This window comes from Idiotropiscis lumnitzeri, chromosome 19, assembly GCF_059441095.1.
Source record: "Idiotropiscis lumnitzeri isolate Australia: NSW breed Sydney's pygmy pipehorse chromosome 19, RoL_Ilum_1.0, whole genome shotgun sequence".
NCBI classification, from domain to species: domain Eukaryota; kingdom Metazoa; phylum Chordata; class Actinopteri; order Syngnathiformes; family Syngnathidae; genus Idiotropiscis; species Idiotropiscis lumnitzeri.
The window spans coordinates 4,522,207-4,547,793 of NC_142409.1; the positions used below are offsets into that span (position 1 = coordinate 4,522,207).

The following is a 25,587-nucleotide window of genomic DNA, read 5'->3' on the forward strand; positions in this document are numbered from 1 at the left end:
CAAAATTAGGCTGCGTTTGAGGGAGAAATTGTGCTTGTGCACAACCAAACAGATCTACGTGGACCAGAGCCATGCAGTTAAACCAAACTTCTTTTTTTTTTTTACCCCCCCAGACAATCCACCAATTATTCCCGGCAAACATTCCCCCTTTGTCTCCTCGAGGCTCCCAGGCATGACGACACTAATGTGATTACATGCACTCGGCTTCCAGCCTGGCTTGTTTTAATAGTTGTGTTTGTTTTACATCATGTCCATTACGCATGGGCTATAAATTTTATCTTAAGTACCCGGTACTCAGGGAAATACCAAATACTCCGGTGGTGGTGATTTGATTTTGTGCAATTGCACATTTTAAGAGTAGAAATTTTACTTTAATTTTTTTTAACGAGACAATTCAGGTTGTTGCTCCAGGACTATTTGCACAGTGTAGCTACATCTTGAAAGTGAACGGGACAATGCCAAACACCCTTGTGCATTTACATCAAATACATTATGTAAAGAGAGTCTCTCTCTCTCTCTCTCTCTCTCTCTCCCTCTCTCTCCCTCTCTCTCCCTCCCTCCCTCCCTCTCTCACCCTCTCTCTCTATATATATATATATATATAGATATCTATATCTAGATATATATGCTTTAGACTTTAGCTGTTTAAATCAATAACTAAATATAGTCCTTCTATTTCGCACAAATCAGAGGAGTAATTTTGCCTCACAGATTCTCAATGCATGCTTGAGCGTGAGTGAGTAAGAAAATATATACACCTTATATGCGGAACAGCATAGTGTATTAAGTCACTTTTATATGAAGTTAACTTGACATTTGTGCACACGAGTTTTAATAGTGTGTTAAAGTACGTGCAGTGTGTAAATGACTTGATCAAAATTAGCACCAAACTAGCAGCATATAGTCTGAGTTTAAAATTCGTAATTGTTGACTTCTGAACTTGCCGCACGTGCTTCTAATCTGTAAACACTGCAGTTTTACGACAATTAAAAATTTGTTTCACTGTGCGTCACTATTGGGAACGCTAATTAAAAAAAAAAAGTCAGAATCCATCCACCAATATTGAATGATCTGTTTCTTAATTATTGTGTGAGAAATAATTAAGATCAGTGTCTTCACATAATTGAATGTCATTAAATTTTAATAATAAATAGGACTGTCACTTGCAAAACTTTAAACTACTTTTATCGCCCTGAACTCGTTTCAAGGTTGACATTTTTGGCGCAGAGTCAGACAATAGTAATAAGAGTATATTTGCTATTTCAGAAGTGTGTATGAAACTGGTGGCCCTTTGCACACGTCAACAGCCAAGAGGTAAAAGTTGGTGACCCCTTGGAATAGAGACATTTTTGTATTGTTTTAAAAATATGTATGTTTTTACCATATATAGACAAAATGTAATTATAGATACATTTGGAGATTCTTATAGTAGTTGCTAAGATACTACTAGTAATACAGTAAAAAATATTTTGAGTATAATTTATTTATTATGATAAATATATAAATACTGTACAGAATAGGAAACAGATCTAAAAGTGCGACCTATGAAAAGCCAACCAAGTCAATTTATACTCGTCCAACATCAACCTTGTTTGTGTTGGCTTACGGCTGCCAGAAAAGTACCCAACTTGTACTTTTACATTCAGCTGAAATTTTCCAAGGTCATCAATGTGGCAAACATGAGCTCCCACTCCCACACAGAGCGACATTCACACATACGCGCACAAACAAACTCCTTTTCTGGCACACAGCATCAGACGGCGACTCTTGCTTATTTTTCCGCTGAGTTCAACATGTCTCGGTTTGCAGTGAAAACATGTCACATTAATTCACATAAGGTCCGTGCCTACTAGCGCTACTGTGCTTGGATTTTTGTATCTTTCAAGGTCCAATATGGCAGCACAAATTTTTGTCTCTCTCTCATTTGCCGCCTTGGCTTTATTTATTTTTTTTGTGGTCACAGACAGGGTTGCTGGTTGCTTGTTACCAAGGTTATGTTGACGTTGTCATAGCGCTGTCTCAGTGCCCGTATCTGGACGCAAACTGGCAGGACAGCGAGGGGAACACGGCCCTCATCACTGCAGCACAGGCAGGTAAGAAAAACCATGTCGAAAAATGTCTTCAATCACTCGTGGATGATGGCCTCTGATGTGTTCATTTCATGTCTGCCATTTTCTTTAGGTCACATTACGATCACCAACTACCTGCTCAACTACTACTCGGGTTTGGATATCGAGAGGAGGAACTGTCACGGCTTCACTGCTCTCATGAAAGCTGCCATGCAGGGCCGCGTTGAATGTGTGCGCTCGCTCATGATGGCCGGTGAGGAGAATGCTCGAATTGTTCGGAGTACCAATGAATTTTCAAACGGGAGGCCCAAAAACTCAAATACAGTAATCCCTCGTTTATCACAGTCAATGTCACCCGCGGAAGATGAAAAAACGCAAAGTCGTTCCCAACCTTCTAATACTTGTCACACAACAAATTTAACTTAAAATACAAAATGAAGAATAAATACCAATCTGCAGACTGTGAGACGTTGCCTTCTACGTTGTCTTCTTTTTCTCCCTTTCCTCTTCATTTAAAAGCATAAAGAAGAAGTGCTGTCGCCGGAAGCAATCATGGCTTAACTTTCTATCATGGTCTGACCCAACTTGGACAGAAGTGAGGCATGAGTCAAACAAATCTAATTTAAAGAAAACAAAATAGACAACTAAGGTACTGGAAAAGACTGAAAAAAACCCCCAACTAGGATCAAAGTAACTAAACGGTAAAAGCGACAAGACATGGTGAGGGCAGAGGATAAAGAACAATGAAGAGGCGAGGACTGAAAAACAAACAAATTGATGAAACAACGAGGAACACCTGGACCCAAAGGGCAGGAGGGTGCTGATTAACACGAGGGACTAGAATGTCAAGTACAGGTGGACCCAATAACCCAACACGACAAACAGAAAGAAGAAGACAAGGAAAACATGCAACTAAATTCTACACCAAAACACAACCTGACACGTTCGCTTTGCACAAGAACATCAGCAAGGACATTTGGATCAAATTAAATTTAAGATTCTAGTTAAGCTCTTTTAAGACAGACTTTAATAAATACTTTCACATTTTATTTGCAGATGTTTCAGGTGGCTGAGCGTGCGGCGCTCACAGCTTCTGAACACAGATTTTTACAATCGGCTTATCCGGCTCGACTGACTAACCGAACGGCACATTTGAATAACGTTACGGGCTTCCAAACGGAACGTCCAAAAGTGCGTTTCGTTTATTAACGTGGATGAGACTGGCGAGATACAACAAGGGAAGATCAACTCGCGAGATAAATCCACTCCTGCTTTCATTGGTCGATCTTGTGCCCGGTGAACCAATCACGCGCCTTGTACGAGTGCCTTCCTCGTAGATATGAAAAAAACTCATCGTATTATGGCTGCAGATATGGCTGTTTTTTTTTTTTGGTTTCTTTTTTAATGAATATGTTTGGAAAACCCGTAAAGCTGAAGCCACAAAACGTGAAGCGCCAAGTGGCGAGGGAACACTGTATTTGAAAATTATTTTCAAAGAGGAAATTAAAAAAAAAAAACAGGACCCCTTCCTTCAAATGTCAAGTTTAGCATTGATAAACATAGCAGTGCTTATCAAGTTTGTCTTTCTAAAGTTTCTCCAGATTTAGTCACGCAAATGGTTAACAGTAAAAAACAACTGTCCAAGTTCAGTTGTCTTTTTGGAAAAAATGTTACTTGACATTTTTTTGTTGAAGTCCTCGTCGTTAGAGTTTTCTGAGAGTGGAACATTATCCCAGATCTGACTCATTTTCCTCTTTCCATCTTGTTCCTCTCAGGTGCCACCCTCAACGCACGGGATTGTGGCCGCCAAATGACAGCCAGAGAGTGGGCCTTGTTCACTGGCCGCTACGAAACTGCCTGGGTGATGACCCGACTGATGGAACGATCCACTCCGGACCAAATATGCGACGTGTACAGGTAAAACATCCAAGTTCCCCCTCTTGATCTTGTACATTGTTTGAGTTGAAGGGCAACGGAAACATTTCAGTCTTGTTACTTTCTCAGTCTAGAATGGCCCCCTTTGGCATCAATGGTGGCCAAAGCCCGGGAACCCCGAGGCTGTCTGAAGCGCTTGACCGACACAGTGCGCGACATCTTCAATATTGCCAACATCTCCAACCCTGAGGACGCCGGCGTCATCGACCACCTGGTGTCTGTGACGACGGCCATCCGAAGTCCATTTATCGCCGTGACTTGTCATACGGTGAGTGACCGGAAAGTCACTCCCCCTTACGAGGGTCTTACTCAAGAAAGTTTTGTCAATGCCGCTTGTTTTGTAGGTGTGTCCTGACAGCCCCCCGAGTGTGGGCAAACGGCGCTACGCGGTTCCCGAGATCCTCCGCCAGCAGCGGCCCAAGGAGCTCAGTGCCATCAATCCGGACAGGGTGGACACCCACCTCAAGCTGTTCCAGAACTCGCGGGTCACTTTGGTGCCCAAGCCCTCACCCGACCGACGGGCCAGCCTTCAGGCGCAGAGCACGGTTCCCCGAGCCAGAAGCTCCAGCCTGGGAATGTTTTCGTATACCGGAATGGAGCTCCGTAGGACCAGCCTGCTGCCTCTGCACATGTTGCTCAGGAGGAGCAGCGTCAGGCCGGGATTGTCCATCCCTAAGGTGAGGGTGTCCAAGGCCCCCGCGCCCACTTATGAGCCTGAAAAGATCCGCAGGAAGAGCAGCGCCAAAGATGGAAGCAGACACCTGCTGCAGATCCCCAAGTGGCGATATAAAGAGCTCAAAGAGGAGAGGAGGAAAGCGGAGGAGGCTGAGAGGAGGAGGCTGGAGGCGTTAACCAAGACACGCCTCACTGTTGGGACAAGAAAGTAGTCTTTTTTTTTTTTTTATGCACACTAAACCTAAAACATTTGGGTTGGACGTTACTTGACTCAGGGTGACTCGACTTACCAGCAGTATTTCATTAACACGACAAAATGTTGTGCATCATGAAATTTTTTGCTTTAGGCGTGCTCATGCTATTTGCAATGTCACATATGGATTACCCAGGGGAGATTATACTTGAAAGTCTTTTTAGCTTTAACTTATTTTTCATATTTATTGCTCTTAAAAGCAGCCCTAATGACAAAGCCTGTATTTTGTAACAATTTTTCAATTGTTCACACCAGCGTTGTTGTAGTTTTGGTTTCCTTGAACAACAACAGCTTCATTACCTTCATCAAAAATGATACCAAACCAAAATATTTGTACGAGACTATATTCCAGCAATATAATAAACAAAAGGGTCAAATCTCGCTGTAACGTCTTCCACCGACAGCTCACATGCTGTGCTGAAAATACTGTATTTTGTAATAAATAAATGAATTTTGCTATCATTTCAAAGCTGTTATTAATTGTATCACTTCATATTGCGTTTCGGCATTCACAAATTAACCTATTCAAACTTTTTAAGGGAAAATTTATCCTTTGTTATTTGCTGAAAAATTAACCTACTTGCTGTTATTTTGTTCAAGCCACCTGTTGCCATCTGGGTACCAAGGAAACAATTTCAGGTGAGTTGAGGAACTTCATTTAGACAAAGGTAGTCCTTTGCCAATTTGCAGCAAGATTCGCTTTCACAAACCCCACGATAGGATCAAATGATCAAATGTTTCCATGACGACTCTATAAAGATACCTGACTTGCAATTAGATGATTGATTGTGACAAATATATGAATTCATTTGCATAAATTACAGCAAAACAATCTTCGGTGTGCATCCCCTCTCACCCAAAGTCTGTTAGGCTAGACCGCACCTCATCCTTGACCCGAAAAAGGACATGCTATACGATGCCTTATTAGAAAATGAAATTCTATTTAGTTTTTCCTGTCTTAAAGCCAAGAGTAAATTTTGGAGTGGTGTCACACGGAACATGAAGGATAACCGCATGTTACATGTTACAGGCACAGGCTACTAAACTGAAATAAACAGTTGGACTTAGAGATTAGCTCATCTTGTTTTCATATGAAGTGGAAGCAATAAAAATATCGTGTTTTGGCATTGCTGTCATCTTGGGAATAGCGACAATGCCCAAAAAAAGCACAACAAAGGCGATGAGTTGAAATATTTATAAGCTCTAGTACACAAAAACATTAATTATACATTATTGTCTATTTTTCATTATTATTTATTTTAATATTTCTATTCATCTGCCTCAAAGGACAGCGAGCAGGTTAGACAGCAGTGAAATGAGCATTTGCATACGGTCAGGCCATATGCATGCTACAGTCACATCTATCGATTGGCTTCAACTCAATTTTATTCCCTTGGTGCCAATTCACTACAAAAGTTATCAGACTCCTCACACTTAAAGAGACCAATGGAACCCTGCATGAGAAACATCTTGACTACCCGTGTACAGTATCGTATACCGTACATGACTGTACGTTATTCCAGTATGTGGCCAAGACAATCATATTCACACTGAACGCATGACATAATATTTAGGTCACGAGTGTTGCTGAACCAGCTGTTGGCTTCCAGTGTAACCTGAGATTATGACATACTACAGGCGTGCTCCCCCTCCTCCTCTTCTCTATGACCCAAATCCTTCATTAATTCTGAGATGGCTACGTTTAAAAAAAAACAAAAAAACAAGATGAAGCAGCACGGTGGATACTGATAGCTATTACAGTATGTGACCACGTGATGCTAGATGAGAGCGCGGGGATTTAAGGCAGCATGACCTCATTCTGGATCAGCACTTTTTGGAGTGCTGAGTGGGAGTTTTAGGTGGGATCCTTAATTGCAGCCCCCTGCTGGTTGCTTGTAGAACTGCACATGCAAAAATACATTTTTAATGAGTCACACGCGAATTAAATTTCCTGAATTCGTTTACAGTTATGTACTTGATCCCGATATAGTCCTTTACGTGTTGCACCATATTATTTTTGGCTGACAGTAGAGGCTATTCAGCAAAAACTAATGACGAACCAACTATCAAACACTGGCTATACAATACATTATCCATTTTACCATTAAAAGAGCACGTCAGATGTACAGAATATGAGCATGCACACAGTACATCATGCAGCTTTTCTATGAATTAATAGTTTCAATTCAAAAGAAGCTGAAACTATTCTGCCACTCAAGGTATGAGAGATGTCCAAAAATATTTGTAAAATGACAACATTACTTCATAGCAATTAATGCCTGCGGCAGGTGAAATTAAGACAATAAAAAAGATGAAGAAATTCAGTACGTCTTCCTAAAAGGAATTAGCCAGCCAATATGGCCCATTTTTCACGAATAAGCTCAGTTCACATACTGAAATTAGTTATCACCTTTTTTATCCATTAATTTAGGAGGAATTAGGAAATAAGTGAACTACTTTGAATGAGGAATATGGCCACGCCCCCCTGCCCCCCACTTTAGAATTGATGTCATTATTACATGCAAAGCTATTACATAAATGCCAAGGTTAAACTCATACAAGTGTCCCTTAAAGGAATTCAGAATTTCTGAAAAGCAGCAGTCTGAATAAATGATTGCGGACTCACAATTCAAATCTGAACTGAAAATGGACTAGTTGACCCTGAATGGTTTCCTGCCAAAAAAAAAAAATGTGCAACTTTACTTTTGACCCAACACAATTACCCCATCACACGCCAACGCGCACACACACAATCGTCATAGCGTTGACACCCACCACGACTTGTTGACTGAGTAAATGACTTTGAGGTCACTTTGCCACACACGTCCAGTTTGTACAGGTTGAAGCAATGATGCTAAGAGTCACATGGTCAACAGTTGCTGGTGTATAGTCAAAAGTGATGTCATCGAGAGTTTACATATTGCATCGCATTCTTCCTACAGAGAAGAAAAAAAGATGGTTAGTTTCATGTGCCGTATGATTTGATGACTATTACACAACTACAAAAAAATAACCAATACTAAAAAAACATACCTAGCTTAAAAATTGTAGTTTTGCTTACATTAAATCCTAAATGACAGAATGTCTAAAACTCTAGAATATATTCTATTTTTTTTCATAGGTTTAGTGTTACAGTACTAGCATAAAAGTGTCTACTAATGAGGCACTTTTTAAAAAAAATATTAAATTAATTCCTTATTTTAGCTCAATATATCTAATAAAATATTTCAAATAAAAAACAGGTATCCACAGACATTTACCAATACAAATACGATGCAGCCATTGCATTTATTTTATTCTCATAGTGTGCATTTTTTCCCCCAAGTTGAATTGACAGTACTTAATTTGATAAACGTATGCCATATATATGGAACCCACTCAAATAAAATGTGATGCATTTCCCAGCCAGGTAGTGTGTGTGTGCGCTCGGATATTCATGAAGGTTGTGTCAGCTGTAATTTGGTGATTCGGATCGCTGAATCTGGCTCATGGCAAGTTCTATTGCGCTGGCTGCTTTACTGGGTTAACGTGAGCTGACAGGACACCTGCTTGCAGATGCGTGTAAAGATGGATTACATGAAATAACACCTGGTGTACGCACTTATTTGTGTGTGTGTGTGTGGCTTGGGGAGGAAAGCGGACATCTCTCGGAGAGACACCTTTTTCTCTTCCAAAACGCCAGCTGAGACCTCATTCCTGTGTGTGTGGGTGTCAATTCAACAAGTTATTTGCATCATAAGAGTATTACAATAAATGCCTCAAGGCAATTTTTTAACCATTAAATTCAAGGAAAGTAAGAGACAACTTAAGATAATCTATATCTTTATTTACTATGACAACCACAACCAATACCAAACTCCAGTTGAAACAGTTGAAGATTTAATTCAAGCGAAATGCGAAAGACAGCAACAATAAAATTCTTCATCTTAAAAAGAAATGATTTCTAATGTCTTTTACTTCCTGAACATTTAGTTCTGTCACAAATCAGTGTAGGTGGCTGGTGTGTCTTGAGATGTTTGAAATACGCAAGACTTGTGCTAAAATGAACACTTGCGCGCTAACACAACCAAAACAGATGGAATGTTGATTTTTTTTTCCCCTTCAATTATCCTACTTAATTTTTTTATAACCTTCAATTGACTATTTGCTGTTTTTGGACATCGGGGCTTTGTTTGGCTTGCTATAGTCAGACCCCTGATATGTTAAAGCTTGAACGAAAGCACAAACAAACAGCATGCGTCCCTGTTGCTTTTGATATAAGGTACACGACTTGTGAGGGATTTGGCTTTATTCGCTGCAGAAATCGACGGAACACAAAACAGTATGGTGCAGGATGTTTAACAGGCACTGCTGGATTTATCTTTGCTCAAAGCAGGTCGCGTGTGCATATCAAAATAACATTGCTGTGATGTGGATGCAAAAGATTAAGAGTTACTTGCATTAAGACTTGCTGTTACAGTATATTGACGCCTCACATTAAGCAGCTAACTTAACACTTGATATCATGTTTGAGGACACCGATGAATAATTCAGTTCAAAGGATTCCCCGCCTTAATTAGGACCCGACTAATTAGTAGATGCACTGCTGGAATGTTTATTGATTGTAATGCTTGCTCGTTTTCCTTATTGTGGCCCACCTGCAATGTGGCAACAGTCTGGCTTTGAATTCCCCCGCCCCAATCAAATTGATTTGATTTTGTTCCTTAAAAATATAGATGACCTCTACATTTTGGGTCTTTCGGTCTGTTATGTACATGGCCTTATTTTTGTTGTTAGTTGTGTGGTCATATTGAAGCGATTGTGTTGACAGCTGTGATCCATTCTACAATAGACATATATCAATGACTTCCAAAAAGATACACTTTAAGGATAGTTGACAAAAAGTGCACAACTATTAGTGCAGCACCGATGCAGGGCAGTTGTAAGGACTGGGGTGGAAACAACGGCCAAACGGGTATTAGGCCTCTGTTGCAGAAAAATTCCACATCATACAACAGGAACAAAAAAAACAAAAACACTGATCAATCAAAGGACATCTGTGCCTAGCGGTAAATTGTGTTCAATTGGGAAGGCCGACTGGTGGAGTTAGCATGGCCACAGTGTAGCGCGCTTGCAGCTCACTTGCGGGGCTGATGGATGTGCTGGTTGATGTGCTGAGAGGGGGGCAGCTTGGGGATGCCAGGCTGGGGCTTCTGGTGCGCCACCTGGGCAGCAGCCGGGGTGAAGTCCTTATCGCCCTGAATAAAGTCAGCCAAAAGGATGTCAGAAGCTGGTGAGCCTGTAATATTTCACGATGCAAGTGTTGCGTGTTGATTACGTCCTACTGAACACAATACTCAATTCTTAGGCGGGGGGGGGGGAAATCAAGCATTTTCTACAGCTGGCAATGTATCACATCTCCGTTACTCTTCATGACAACATTTCTTGAATTCTGCCACACTGGAGGGTTTTCGAGCATGAACAGCCTTTTTAAGATAAAGCCACAGCATTACAGTGTGATTGAAAATGTCTTTTTTTTAAGCCATTCACAGGTTGATGTGTTTCAGTTTGAGGTCACAAACCAATGGCTGATCGTTCTCATTCAAGATATTTTAGTTGTGAGCGTTTCCAGTGTGCAAGTTTTTTGTTTTGGCTATTTACATCCAATTCCGCAGCTCACTGCATGGAATGATGCCTTTGACCTAAAATTAACCATCTCCTCTTTCCTAAAGCATATCTTCTACCGGCGCGTTTGTGTGTGTGACAAGTTGCACTTGTTTCCCATGTTGGAAGGATAGGGTTTGACGATTATGGGAAAAAAAAAAATAACCACAATTATTTTACTTGAGATTGAATTCAAAATTAAGAAAAGGATTATTAATTGAAAAGTGTTATTACATGCTTTATAACAACATTAAATATAATTAAACCACAATGAGATAATACATTTGAAAATAAAATACCAGCTATGCCATTTAGAAACATCTCAAAAGGATATAAACGACATTGAATATATAAAATATTGTTATATTAGTCTGAATTACTGCATGTGGAATTTTATTTAGATAGATTCCAACTCATTGCATTATGAAGAAAGATGATACTTCCTCTATGCTCATGTTAAATGTCTGAATGTGCGCGCGTTACCTTGGTAACCACTCCAGACACGATCACTGGGGCCTTGGGTGGACTAAAAAGAAGAGAAAAGACAAGTTATTTGGCGCGAATAAGCACTATACAGTGCACAGAATGTATGCCAATGTCTTTAAGTGTAAGAGGGTTATACTTCATACAAAGTGTAAATATCAAAACCTAAAACACACACACACACACACACATTTTACAATATGTGCCTATAATTATAGTTTCATATGGCTAGTGAGCAAAGCACAAGAGTCTCGACTGTGACTTTGCTCCGCATCCGTTGCTTTGGGGGCCGCCTTGCTCGGCGTGCGGCTGGCCTCAGGGAGGCGAAAGGGCAGAGAAGGACATACGGAGCCAAACACCTTCATAACAATAATAATAATGGACCGACAGAGGGGAGGAAACGAGGATGGAGGTGGGCGAGCGTGGACAAAAAGAAAGGGATGGCGGCAGAGGAAAAGACGAACGTAGCGAGTGCGCGGCTCGACCTTGCCGTGACAAACGAGCGCTGCCGCCTAATTTTACAGCGTCGCCACCCAATGGTTATGGGGACCACCTTCAAAAAATCACCGCAAAGACTTGCACAAGCTCCAGCAACAGACAATTGAGGTAATATTGACGTATAAAAAAAATGTGAAACTTTTTAACGATAGCCAATACTGATTTGGGATGTGTGCAGTTTAAAGGCAGCCGCTTTAATCGAATGTAAAATTCACTTCATGTGGCCACAAGCAGGAGATGGGATTTATACTTTTTTTTTCCTTTTTACATACTCTAGTAAGCAAGTAAACATTAGAAAAAAAATTCAAAAATAAAATGTTATTCAGGTGGTTCCAGAGAAGTGCACAACAATCAGGCATTTTTAAACCTTGGAACGGTGTACTGAATTTATTTAGTAGTTTTGGCAAATTCATTTTAACAGAATTTGAAGATCAATTAGAAGCCAGTAATTAGAAGCTATGAAACAAAAATAACCCAAGGCAATGACGATTATTTTACATTACAATCCACTGATTACTATTTAACAGCTACGGAGTTGACATTTAGTACAAAAAACGTTTTTTCAGGACATTTTTCTTGACGGGTGCGCAGAGCCTGCAGGGGGAAGCAGAGAGCTGTAAGAAATACTGCAGACTTTCGCCTCAGGGAGAGGAGGGAGGGAGAGAGGAGCCCTCGGGTGAGACGAGAAGTCAGGATGCTAAATTCACCGCTCGGAGTTCAGAGAGCGAAATATGTTATTCTATCGCATTCTTTGTCAGCGGCAACTCAGCGACCCGCCCATCTCCCCGTTCTTCAGTGGCGCAGAAAGTTTGTTGCCAAGGGCAGGGAGGTGGTTGCCATAGAAACTGAAGCATGCAGCATATTCTTCACTTGTCTGCATCTCCCCACTTAACTTTTACCTCCATGAACTCAATTTGCTGCACAGCTCAGCTTTAAAACACAACCATTTTTTTTTTTTACCGATAATGATTGATTCATCATCATTTAAAAAAAAATGTCAGATGGTGACCTCTTTATTGCTGTACAGTTTTCTTACACAGACCTGACCTTGGTTTTCTTCCGATTCCATCACCATCCTCAACTCCCCTCCTAAACTCTCACATAAACACGGCTCACCATCCATCCACCTCCCTTTGCCCCCATCTGTCCATCTGGGCTAGATTGGTTTCGGCAGGTGCTCCCCTGACTACAACGCTTCACCGGCCGCAGCTGATGTGAAATTTACCCACTAGCCACCTGCTGGACGTCCATCAGCGTGACTCATGGAGGGAACAGTGCGAGGAGGACTTTTACTGATGGAGTGCAACTATGGCTGTACACACCAACTTTTTGAGGCCAAAGACACATATTTCACAGAAAAAAAAATGTTTGTGGAGACCAAAGGCACGTTGAAAGAAAGCGTAAAAGTCACAATAATTGCGTTCAGATGGCTCCGCCTCCAATGGAACTTTGATTTAAGACAACATTGGCTGTTCAATAGTTACAGCACAAAACAAGACTTTTTGACCATGTCAATAAAAAGTTAGCATTATTATCTTTGTGTCGGCAGAATTTTCTATTCATTTTTTTAGCTAGCGCACGTGTACCTAATACTGTGTGTGGGGAGTGCATATAATTGGGCGTGACTGAAAAAATGTGCATAAAATTACAGGACTGATGGTTAAGCTCACTGCTATGCAGCGGTTGTCAGCTCTCATGAGCACACAACCGGATAACGCGGCGCGTGAACATAGCATCTGCGCCCAGTTTATTTGTGCAACCTGAAAATGGGAATGGGAATTCACTGTTACACGTCAAAATGGGTCTAGTTAAATACTGCTGCTGGTCTACATAAATAGGCAAATGGTTTGGGTCTTGAGTACATCAAAGAAAGGCCGGTTGAATATAAACCCGGTAGGGCAAAGAGATTTGCAGACTTTGGTCATTTTGTGGAGTCCAGAGTTCCAAGTAAACATGGTGAAGCTACATTTAGTTGGTATGCTGTATGCAAATGAAATATGCCCTGGAATTCAGCTCTGAGTGAAAATGCTTTTAAATCCAGATTAAGAACTTTGATCCGCCCCACCAACCGTGGGCCTGTAGTGAAGCTCACCTACTGCTCACATACTCCTCTTCGTCATCATCTTTTGGTGGAGGTTCCGGAACAGCAGTCGGCTGGTGCTTCTGCACTATCCTCATACCACCGGCCTTCACTGCAACACAAACACGTTCCAGAAAGACATTTTAGTCAAGGAGATTATAAACGCGTGCGATTAGGACTCATTCCTCCCGTGGACTGCAACAAATGCCAAAATACGCCAATAATCCATGACATCAGCTCATTTGAACAGCGCTTAGATCTCACGTTCGAGTTGTCACTGCGTTGATCCATCAGTTTCAGCTAAGTAGTAACCAAAGTACTAATCATTGTAGAGTCAGCGCCCTTCGAAGCACGGCACTTTCCCACCAGCAAAGGCAGGAGCACGCAGTCAAATCTTCATCAGATTTGTTGATGTGTACGTAGCTGTACCGTACATTGTCACTTTGTGGTCTAGTTTTGAAAGGATCCAGCAATGTTTGGACATTTTTGTAAGTGCCTGAAATGCCATTAAAGTGTTTCCGGGTCATAGCTTGTGGTATGTTTTAAACGACTACTACAGGCAGTAATAATCATGAAGCTTCATAAATCTTTGTGGAAATAAAGCCGTTCATCACTGCTGGCTTGGTGCCCATCCTTCTTAACTAGTTGGGATTCACTTAGTGCTGGGCGATTATATGATCAAGAATCCTAATCATAGTCAATTGTCCATGTTGTTTAGGAAAATGCAGCAAAAGACTTAACAGATGTTCACTGTTGAGAACATAAGTTTATATTTAATAGTTAACCCTTTCGACTGCTTTAATACTCTGTGATTAGTCACAAACAAATGTGACACTTCCCACTTTATCCCAATGCATCCTTCTCAGCTGACACAGAAAAAAAGTACTACTGCAAAGGGCAAGAGTGTCTGGTTCTGTGTCACTGTTTGAGAGAAGAAAAAAAAAAACCTTGGTTGTTTGGGGAAAAACATTGTTAGCAGTCCTCTCGCCTTCAGTGCTCCACTTTGGGAACATTTAATTATCCACAAAACCATTTTTTACTGACTTCCCGAATCAAGTCTGCACATGGTCAGTGAGAAGATGGAATAGACCATTGTGTGAGAGGAGAGGGGGGATTGAAACTATCAAAATAGATTAAGCAATTTGATGTTTTAGCACGTGAATTAAAGCAAATAATTGCTTAAAATCTATCGTATGGAAATGTTTGTTTATTGCCTTGAGTGAAGGCAAAGCCAGTCTAGCCGTTGCTTTCCAAGTAGAATGCATGTGACTGGTTTGCACTGATCAGGCTATTTTACTGGGTCATTATTAATATAATGAATGCAAGATTCGGTGTGAGCAACACTCATGCATTTTAAAGGATTTGTCTTTGACCAGGAAGGGAGAAGTTATTTTCTGCTAAAGTCCATATGGCTTGGGCATTGCAGCAATTTGTACTTCATATTCACCTTTGATCCCAAAAAGGCTGACATTGGAACGTCACCTTAACTGATTGCGTTATCAGTGCAGCTGCTGAGGCCGCCGTGGTCTTGTCCACGTCCACATTATCTGTCCACGCGTCTTCTCGCTCACTTACCTCCACGTCACCATGGGGCTGCAACTGCACCCTTGTCAGAACACACTAAATAATCAAACCATCATTAAGAACCACCCTGTTGTGATTTGAGATGCTAATAAGGCACCGTTCGTCTATCCGGAAGTAAAAACATGCTAGAACACTGTAAAGGAAGCACAAAAGCATGCAATGTCGTGCTCAAACACAAAAATAAGGTCATCAGTCGTATGCATGTTTCACTGCATTGCAGCATATTTGGCTTTGCGCCGTAGAAACATTAGGCCTTGAGATGGGCAAGAAGGCTGGAAATAAAACCAGCGTAGTAGCTTTACCTGCAGGAGCGTGTCCACCCCTGGTTTCGATCTTCTCCTTCGGTGGAGACGACATACTTGAGGCTCCGAAGTGTGTCGAGGCCAAAAGCGTACACAGGCTTCTTCTCGTTTATACTGGCCCAAATTCAGGACGGAACTTCAGTTCAGAGTCGTCAACGTGGCTTTTTTCCTAAGGATTGTTTGGGAACGATGCGTCATTGCGTCACGGGTCCGGCGCATGTCGTGACGTCATGACGTACAACGTGAAATAACTTTATTTGTACTGAATTGTTAACAGAAACACTTTGTGCTGTATACAAATTAATATTGTGTTAGTGGAATATGAATTAAGCAGCAAAATTCACCTGTTTTGATCCATCTCAGAGCACACTTTTTGTGGCACCCGGAATAACTGAATGGCACTTTTGAAAACCAGTTTGAATTTCCAAATGTTCAGTGTAGAGCAGAGCGTGCATGGAGTGTATTTTAGAAGGCACCATGTCCTCTTTGTACCAACCTGTTCCTTGAGCAATATCGTGCAGTGTGCATCGGTCCTAATGAGGAAAGTGTAGTTGAATGTTTGAGGTCCAGAATAAAATTCAAGAAATGCTAATGCAGTTTAAACCCAGAAGGGCTCTGAGGTCTGCAGACAGAGCTGAAAACAAACGGTGTGAAACACCATTTAGCTGTTACGCTGCACACAAATGGAATAAGCAACAAACAGAAGTGAAGTCAGCACCAAGTGCGAATGTTTTCAATCCAGGTTGTAAACTTTTTTTTCCCTTATGCCATTGTGTGGGATTGAGCTATTTTAAAGCATTTTAAAATCTTTGTTTTGCTCTCTAGTAACCTGTCATTTATTTCTATAGTTTGTTTTTAAATGTATCACGTAAAGCACATTGATTACCATGTGAAATGTACAATATTGCCAAAAAAGTGGTTCATTAATTAAAGGACGTACCATCGAATACAGCTGCAAATTGTAAGCAAAGGCAGTGGCAGTCTTGAAAAAAATATTGGGCCTAAAGTGGAAGAATCGTTTGCATGTCCCCTGAGGAGAGTGCTGACAATATATCGAAAGGCCAGGGGTTCACATGTAGGTCAGAACACAGTCTGGGTTGGCAAAAGTGTCTTATTATATGATAGAATATTTTAAATTTAAACTCTGATTCAACAAGACAAGTTGATTATGATGTGATTTTTACTGACAACACAACAGCAGGGAGTACTTCAAGCAGAGACTTCTTTTTTTTTTAACTTACCCAGTACAATCAATCAGTGGCAGTTGTGTTGGTTTGCAGACAACATAATTTGTACCCGCAGGGAAGCAGAAGGCAGAAGTTCAGGGAAATGCTCAAAAAAGGGGTAAACAAATGTACCTAAGCAAAAAAATAAATAAAATAAACTAAAAAAAAAAAAAAACTAACAAAGCCCATAAACCACGGTGCCAAGTCAACAGCTCAACGTCAATCAAATCAAATCAAGTCAACAAAAGGCGGACTCACCACCCGAGATGGCAACAGGGAACCAAACAAAGTGTCGCGACAACGAGCCATTCCTGTGAACGACATGAGTGAATTGAGAGACCTGATTGGACGGCGCAAGCGGAGCAGGGCTGATGAGAGCAGGTGGAAATAAAGACAATGAGCAGACAGGGAAGACAAAGACATTAATCACAACCTGGGGAAAGAAAAAAAATAACACAAAATGCACATCATGACAGTCAAATAACTAACAATCGTTATAGAATTGACGACAAATGTCTTGGTGGCGTAAGTGTTCTGCGTAGTCATCACGCTTTAGGTTCAACTGCAAAGCAGCATGAGTTAGTGCGGTTATACTTTTAGTAAAAAAAAAAAAAAAAATAAAATAAAAATTCCCCCGATAGGAAAAAGATTACCCATTTATTCTAATGTAGTGTGTCCTTTGACAACTGCACACACAATTGTGGCCACTAAGAAGCAAAAGTACAGCTTCACTTCATTTCAATCTCCAGCTGTGAGCACTTTATGCCCTGCAGGAATGGTCTATGATGTTCCCGAAGCAGAAAACTAACAGAGCTCCACAATTTACTCCGCCTTCCTTTACGTGTCATTTTGGGTGCTCCCTCCATTTTCTCCTTGACCTTTTCCTCGCTGATGTGCATATCGAGAGTTGTGACTTAGCACGGAAGCGCGTTCATTTACTTAGAGTGTAAATCCATGGCGCACATTAAAACGGCCCGGGGTGGAATCCTTTTCAGAAGTCAGTGATCTCGGCACCTGCTCATGGCTGATATCTGTGCGCGTGTGTGTGCGTGTGCGTGCGTGTCAGGGCCTAGTAGAGCAGAGGCACTCGGTCGACGTCTTGTGGATAGACAGAATGAGGACGTCACAGGCGAGTGCTTTTGCTCGAGCTGACGGGTTCATGCACCCACATGCATGTGCCCTCTCAATGCATGAAATCATACCCTGGACATACCTCTCACGGACATGCGCACAGGGGTGCACGCACGCACACACACACACAATCTACAATGTATTTTATTGAGTAACAATCGTCATAAAACCGCAGCCAATTAATGACTAAGTTATATCTCGCATGGCATTGATGGAAAAATAAATAAATTAGGAACGTCACAATATTCACGGTATTAAAAGTGCCGATTAGAAGCCTCGTTTCAGTGTAAAGTAATTAGCGGTTCTGTGTAAAATGTGCCCTCACTCAGATCAGTTGAGATGACCCACCGAATTTAAGCATATGACTATAAACAGAAAAAGAAACTTAATTTTGAGTTAAGCAATTGAATTCTTGCTAGTAGGCAGTATCAAATTTCATAGTAAATAAAACAATTTAAAAAAATCAATGGGTAGTTTATTGAGCGTAACATTATTATTACTATAATAGTATCTTTTTGACCAAAAGCGATAGAAAAACGCAGACCAGTGACAGTGTGATAAGACTTTAGCTATCATTCCATTCCCACCTATAAGATATCTTCTGTAGGAAAAAAACCTTTTTTTGCTGTATAGAAATTTAATTCCAACCCACCATTGGCTTTGGGGCCAAACATTTGCCGACTCATCCCTGTAGCATAAGGCTGTCAAACAACACACCCATTTTTTTTTTTCTTCAAAAAGTGCAGTTAGTTCCCAGTCTTGGCAGCATCCCTCTTACTGAAACGAAGTTTGATCAAGTCTGGCTGCTTGAGGTACATGCTTGACGGAGCTCATCGTCAACACAGGAGGTCACATGCGGGAGGTGCCCGCAAAGAACTGAACATCACGTGGCCGCTTCTAGATGTCTTCCGTCTTCCCTCCTTTGCGTTTTGTGGGTGTTTCTGTCATTCTTGTGTGTCCCATATGCTGCTTCCTGCTCTTCTGTACTGCCTTCTTCTGGTGCGGCAGAAGTAGTTAGTCATTATTGTTCTAAAGTTTTCTCTGGAGGCAGTTTGTGCATCTTCTCAGGAGGCTTGCACGCACATGCACACACACACACACATGTGCACACGCACTCACGCACACACACGAATCTCTGCGGGAGACAGGTGGCTCTCCTGCAGCAGCACTAACATGCATGAATGGCCAAGACCCATCTCCAGCATGGGCCGTTCAATATCTGAAAGAGCACCGTGATATGTGTGTGGGTGTGTGTGTGTGTGCGTGTGTGTGTTTGTGTGTGCGCCAGACAAAGAGCAGTAAAGAGAGCAAAACAGTGCAACAGGCAGATTGATAAGCATAATAAAACATGAATTGATTCCCTATTAACCACTATTTGGACTTTTTCTGGCGCATATTAGTTGAGATTTGGAAGCATGGAAAAAATACGGTTAATATTTCGTTCTCTCATTTGAGAGGATCTGGGTTCAAAATTCAGCTCATATCGCCATCACACTGTGTGGATTTTGTTTTCGGCAAACAGTTTGACTTCCCCTCATAGCTGTATGACAGTTAGGAATGTTACTTAAAAAATTCCCCGCGTTTAAAGATTTTATCCTGGTGACAGTTGCAGCCAGGAAAATAAAATGTAGGCTATCAACGAACAAGCAGAGATGCCAAACGGATTGTGTTCAGCAGTGCAGGTTTCAATGCGTATGATTTCGATGAACAAACTTTGAAAGACTGTTTTGAAAAATCATGGATAGTAACACAGTCAACTGATTGCTCCTAATTCTCCAAAGAATGGAGAACTGAGCTAGACAATAAAGAGCTGTTATTAAATGGGGATCTGCTAGCAATCAAAACTAATTACCTTGCGTGAATGCGGTAGCTCCAAACGGCAATCTCGACGTCATCAAAACAATACGGAGAAATTGCACTCAGCACCGCAGCCCCAAACACACATTAAACTCACCTCTTGTTGACAGTGATGAGTCAATAATCATTTTTAGGCGTAAAAACATTGTCGGCAGTGCTTGAATCATAACAGCCCAAAATTTCCTGCAGACGGAAAACGAACCACGACAATACCTTGACCCAACATAAGCGATCGTCTCACTCTTGGTGGCCTATTTTTTCGTTTACTCAGTTGATAAATGTCCAGATTGGATTGTAAATGTTTCTCTTTAGTCATCCCATGTACAGAACCAAAGGCAACGGAACAACCCATGAAACCAAACGCAAACTTGACAAACAGCAGAGCCAAGTTGAAAGTCAATATTAACACAAAGTCTTATGAATGCGAACCACATGCCGTCTGCCGAATGCATAAATAAGCGTGTTTACTAAAGTGCTCTTCATTCCACCTTAAAGGTGCTCGTGATCAAAGGCTGCCAGCATCGCTTCCAAGTGTCAAAAAAATAAATAAATGCAGTGGATACACATCTAAGGGGAGGGTCGGCTGGGTGAGAACCTGACAGCGAAAAACGTTTGAAGCAAAAAAAACCTTTTAAAAAGGCTTCAAAAAAAGTGAAAAGTTATGCACGACTGAAGAGTGCCCTGATTTCTGCTACCAGCTGTCACAGGATCATGTAGCATCTTATTTTACTCAAAAATTAACTGGTTATTTTTTTTGCCACAATAATACTTAAGTGCTTCCTTTTCATTTTGAAAACCTCAGCATAAAGTGTCAAAACATTCAAATAAAACAGTTCAGTCATTCCCTTTGTAAGTAATTAATTCTTCTAAATGTCTTTGAACGGTCAGCTTCGACCAGGGGTCCTCAATCCAGTCCTTGAGGGCCGGTGTCCTGTCTTTTTTCCAGCCTTTGCTGATTATCTGAGCATTTGAATCAGGTGTGTTGGCAGCAGGGAGATATCGAAAAACCTACCGTTGAGGAACAGGATTGAAGACCCCTTTGGCATCGACTGAAATACAAATTACATTAATGTGCTTTTACAACTCCGTTTGCATTCCTTCCGTTTTCAGGCCTGTTATGGTTGAATGCCCAAAAGAAGAAGCTTTCGAATATTAAAACTAATTCCGAAGGAAGCAACACACACAAAAACTAGGATGCAGCTCTCTGAATCAGTAAGTGGTTGCGCCAGATTCTTCCGAATCTTAATTTGTCTTTTTACCAGAGATGGGCATTCCATCCCATGGACGGAACGGTCCGTCCGTTGCGTCCTGGCCGGACACCCATTTTGGAGATGGAGGATGAGAAGTTTTTTTTAAAAAGAACAAAGCAAGGACAGAAGTAGATTTTGGATCCTTGTTGAGTTCTCTTAAAAAGAGAAAGCAGTTGTAAACAATTCAATCGTTCACAAAATATAACCAGCCTGTAAGTAGATATGAATAGAAAATTGGCCAGCTAATGAACTTTGAATAATGTTCAGCAATTATGAAACCTCTGCCATTAGCCTCTTTCCCACGCTTTTTTTTTTTTTTTTTTTTTTTTTTAGGAGACAGATTGATGATATCGGGACAAAAACACTTTAAAAGGACAAGGACGGACGGGGACCGATGACAACAAAATAAGGACGGAGGGACGATGACGGAAGTTGCGGACGGAGGCTAGACGAGCAAAAGAGAGTAAAGTCCCCATCTCTGATTCTGACGAATTCATTTTAGACGTTCATATGCTTTGAACTTCAAAACTAGTGATGGGATGATACCAAAGTACCGTTCGGTATGCTCTACTTGACAGAGTATACAGAAAAAGTGCCAAACTGTGGCCCAACAACTGAGGTAAGTGCCATACCATGGGTTGCCTTTACCATCCCGTCCTAGAAGGAACAGTCAGGAAAAGTTCAGGGACTCCAGTGCATGAAGGATTAGTTTGGTGTGGCAATCTTGGGAGCTCTTACAAGCCATGAAATAGGCAATGCTCTATCTTCTGCCATGACAGAGTGAAATAAGCCTTACAAGCGGTAAAAGTTGCCTCAGCAACTCTCACCTCGCCATGAAAACTGAAAATCAGTGTTATTTGTTGTCATAATTGGGTAAGACGTTTAGATTTCAGCCGGTGCTGCTGTTCACTTCCATCCTTTTTGTCTTGCCCCCGCCCCTCAAAGTGTTCAATTTCTGCTCGTGTCATTCCCTATTGACCCAGTTTAACTGTCGAAGATGACGAAAGAATGAACATCGCTGTTTCGACGGTAAATCTGTCACCCTGAAAAATCGGGCCACATCCCTCCAATGCTACGCATCTCCTTGTTATTAGCAACATCTCGGACTACAGCGCAACGCTGTCACTCCATGCCAACATCAACGTGAAATATAAGCCCCCCCCATCGTGTTTCAACACGCCTAACTGCCTTGCCGTGGAAGTATATTAGCTTTTATCAGAGAAAGGAACAGTTCTCTACAAAGCACAGTCATACGACAAGTTCGCACAAAGCCTGTCAGGCAAGCCGCCATTAATTATATTTGGGATCTGATCACTATGTTAACAGTGCTGCATGTTAGCTATCGTGGAGGAATGGAAGACTGCGGCCGTTAACTCGTTCACTGCCATTGACGGGAATGGACGCCAAAAAAGTCAGTTCGTTTTACCTTGGCTGGTAGTGAAGAATCTGTGCAAAGACAACGCAAATTGACATGTTTATGGAATTTTGTACTTTAAAATCTCCAACTTTGGTTTTTAACAATATCTGTGACTTTGGCAAACACAGTTAGTGGCTCACTGGAGCAGGGGGCACCGGGGAGCAGTTGGAATCTGTGTTTTGGTCAAAGACGCAGCACCTGCGGGTCCGATGTGATGTCGGGGGTAGATGGCGCTTTTCTGCTTTCTCACCAGCTTTGTCTGACCTCATATGAGAAATCTGTCGTGTTAATTTAGAAATTAGCAGAGAATTACTTTGAATCAATTACTTCGGCGGCGAAATGAAAGCGTCACTGGCTAGCTGGAGCAGCGTAAGCAGCAAGCTTCCAGACGAGCAACAATTTTTGGGACAGTGGTTGATTTTCAGTTTTGGTCTTCAACATGAGGCACAAAATTCAATGCAAAACCGTCCAGCCTTGTTCGGACTTTACATTGTAAAATTGTAAAAAGTCCAGCAACACATTTTAATGTTTGTGTACACCAAAGAATCAGTTCAACTTGGAGAAAAACTCACTGACAGTTGTTTGCAAAGAGTCTTTAGTTGTTTTTTTTTTTTAATATCTCCTTGTGTTCAAGTACGGTCCTTTCTCAGCAGGGGTCATTTAAGAAGCATGGATACACAACAACACACAACTCGCACCAGAGCCTGAGCATCTTCAGGTCGGATTTCTCTTTCGTCTCATCAGGGGAAGGACGGGCAGGGCGACAGGGAGCCGCAGTTTCCACGATTAGAGCAAGTGAACTAAACTTCTGTTTGTACACCACGTCATTTTTTTTTTTTTTTTTTGCCCTCTGCAAACATTGGCTGCGCTTTAGTGACACGGAATATCTGCACATAAAAATTATATATTTATATTCATATATTTATAGATTTGTCATTCTATATCAACAATTCATTCTAGTGATTTGACCGTGATTAGCAAAACCAGACTGACTGTCGGTAGGAATGCCTTGCGTGGACACTGATTTGTACAGAAACACACACGCACACACGCGCACACAGACACACAACAGAGGCATACACACACTACTTCAGACATGCATGCATAAATACGCTCACCCGAGTTAATGTGTCTACGCACAGGCCACGCATTCTGTCACCTACATGCACACAAACGCACTCATCCGCACACGCGCCCACAATTGCTCAGCTGACACGAAGGACAGCTCTGCACCGCACACCAAAGGGAAGTTACCCACAATTCCCAGCAATATCCAAATCAGGGGCACAGCAACAGAAAAGTTACAAACAGCAGAGCGAGACATCCAGTCAGTGTCTGAAAAGTGAGACAGAAAGTCCCGTTAAAGTCATCCAGGATTGATCCAAGAGAGGTCAAAGTTTGGCAAGGTCTTTCTTGTCCTTTGTCGCTTTAGCGTACATTGGATTGTACATTTTTTTTTACTCCTGCCGAAGTGATGATGCCCCCCCCCCTCCCCACGAAAGACAAGTGCTTGCTTGGAAATCTATTTTAGGCAGTGAAAAAGCACTCTCCGCATGTGTGCATTTCCATTTTCCACCAAAATATTCAATTGGGTGAAACACAAATGAAACGGCAAAACTGGGGTTGTGCCGACTTCCGTCGTGGGGATGAAGTCCGCGTCCTGTATTGTTATTTTACATCTTTTTTGTTGCTTTTTTCTTAAAACAAATATTGGGTGGGAGGGGGAAAATGCGCGCACCATTACATTTGCAATACATAAAATGACTTCTTGAAAAATGTTAAAAAAGTAGAAAATAAATAATGACATTGCGTTAAAACAAATCCAGAGGCTTCCGTAGGCAGAAAGGCAATCACAACAACAACAAAAAAAACAGAGCGGTGCTACGTTTAGGTGAAGTAGGAAAGACCCACTTTGCTCCTCATGTCTGACGTGCTTCCATTTTTCCTGACCTCCGCCAGAAGCCTCGTGCAAGTCATCCTCTCCTGCTCTCGCTGCCTTCAACAAAAGGTCACGACCCCTCCCGCGGATAAAAGCTCTTTACTCATTCGATCCCCATTATACGGTCATCCCTCGCTTGCCTCCTCTTCTTTAGTCATCTTCCTGTGCCTTACTGTTTGCGTTCTTTCTTTCTTTATTCTTCCCACAGTGGAGCGGGGCTGAGATTGAAGACAAAGTTAGCGGTGGTTAAAAAAAAGAAAAAAAAAAAAAGAAAGAAAGATAATGCATGCACATGCATTGTTTGTCACTTGACCTGACTTGCTTACGCTTTCTTGCTTTTGTTTTGAGAGAGCATAAAAAGTCCTCGTCAGGGGGTTCAAGATTACTATGCAAACTTGATGTGCTTGGAAATTAAAAGAAAATCTCCTCCACACACAGAGACACTTTTTAACCCCTCATCATCATCATCAGTCGAATTAGACCCATGAGTCAGGCGAGGCTGGATAGTGGCTGGTCTCGTAGTTCAGTTCGCTGTACGGCCGCGATGCTGAATAGAAGTCTACATAGTTGCCAGTGGACTTGAGCCCCAGATGCATGCGCAGGTCCTCTCGTGGGTCCCGGGGAGGCCCGGCGGCGCTGGGAGGCTGCTGGGGTTGGGCCTGAGGTTGGGCCTGTGCTTGGACCTGCGGCTGGGGCTGACTGGGCGGAGGTGGCGGCGGCGCTCCCTGGTCCTCGTAGTAGGCCTCGTCGAAGCTCCTGCTCTGGCTGTGCGGGGGAGGCTGAGGAGGCAGAGGCTGCGGGAAGGAGGGAGGGGGTGGGTAGTGGTCGTAGTCTTTTAGCACGGCTGTTGACGGACTGTCCTGCAGAGGCTGCGGGGGCAGGGTGCAGGGCTGAACTGGGGCCTGCGGAGGATGCAGTGTGTGTGTGTGTGGGGGGGGGGGGGGAGTGCAGTGAAGGGAGGTGAAAGGTGAGGTGATGGGAGAGAAGGCTTTCAGGCAGTGTCGATAAACGCCAAAGGAAAAGAGTGGTGGGAACATGCTGCATGCATTCATTTTAACATGCACATCGATTGCAGTATCGTCCAGAATTTGTTTCCATTGTGAAAAGCTGTCCATGCGCCCAAAAAACATGACATCACTTTTTATCCCTTTTGGGGATGACTTCAACGATATAATTAATTAATAGAGCGTAAATAATTCAACAGTTTGTGCATTATGATTCATGCGACAATCCAGTTCAATCAGC

General features: G+C 42.0%; 3 protein-coding genes and 1 long non-coding RNA gene across 8 annotated transcripts in view; 1 reads left to right on the forward strand and 3 right to left on the reverse strand.

The window, feature by feature from the left end:
* The window catches only part of LOC148318192 (uncharacterized), a 17,129-nt gene extending 14,328 nt beyond the window's left edge, over positions 1-2,801 (reverse strand). The window contains exon 1 of the long non-coding RNA XR_015839935.1: positions 2,519-2,801. This is a non-coding gene — a long non-coding RNA (uncharacterized LOC148318192). The remainder of the gene's footprint in view (positions 1-2,518) is intronic.
* The window catches only part of ankrd33ba (ankyrin repeat domain 33ba), an 11,391-nt gene extending 5,997 nt beyond the window's left edge, over positions 1-5,394 (forward strand). The window contains exons 2-6 of the mRNA XM_088283268.1: positions 1,964-2,093; positions 2,182-2,322; positions 3,845-3,986; positions 4,074-4,272; positions 4,349-5,394. Of these exons, the coding sequence (XP_088139394.1) occupies positions 1,964-2,093; positions 2,182-2,322; positions 3,845-3,986; positions 4,074-4,272; positions 4,349-4,891 (1,155 nt within the window). The 3' untranslated portion in view covers positions 4,892-5,394. The remainder of the gene's footprint in view (positions 1-1,963; positions 2,094-2,181; positions 2,323-3,844; positions 3,987-4,073; positions 4,273-4,348) is intronic.
* Positions 5,395-8,737: 3,343 nt separating this feature from the next.
* dap (death-associated protein) lies at positions 8,738-15,746 on the reverse strand. Its single transcript, XM_088283461.1, has 4 exons — positions 15,523-15,746; positions 13,649-13,748; positions 11,059-11,101; positions 8,738-10,169 (listed from the first exon to the last, which is right to left on the reverse strand). The coding sequence occupies exons 1-4, from the start codon at positions 15,575-15,577 to the stop codon at positions 10,050-10,052; spliced, it is 318 nt and encodes a 105-aa protein (XP_088139587.1). The 5' UTR covers positions 15,578-15,746; the 3' UTR covers positions 8,738-10,049.
* A 7,193-nt stretch (positions 15,747-22,939) lies between these two features.
* Positions 22,940-25,587, reverse strand: part of ctnnd2a (catenin (cadherin-associated protein), delta 2a) — a 172,055-nt gene continuing 169,407 nt past the window's right edge. For 2 of the 5 annotated variants that reach the window (XM_088283199.1, XM_088283198.1), the window contains exon 25: positions 22,941-25,244. In XM_088283199.1, the coding sequence (XP_088139325.1) occupies positions 24,819-25,244 (426 nt within the window). In that variant the 3' untranslated portion in view covers positions 22,941-24,818. Of the gene's footprint in view, positions 25,245-25,587 lie in introns of all 5 variants that reach the window. The other 3 variants (XM_088283197.1, XM_088283201.1, XM_088283202.1) reach the window with 3 other exon arrangements.

Excerpts from the sequence above, each read along its gene's own strand:
- dap (XM_088283461.1), bottom strand. The coding sequence starts at position 15,577 with ATGTCGTCTCCACCGAAGGAGAAGATCGAAACCAGGGGTGGACACGCT. Across the intron at positions 11,102-13,648 it reads GAGGAGTATGTGAGCAGTAG|TCCACCCAAGGCCCCAGTGA; the intron begins GTGAGCTTCACT and ends TCTTCTTTTTAG. Across the intron at positions 10,170-11,058 it reads TGTCTGGAGTGGTTACCAAG|GGCGATAAGGACTTCACCCC; the intron begins GTAACGCGCGCA and ends GACTTTATTCAG.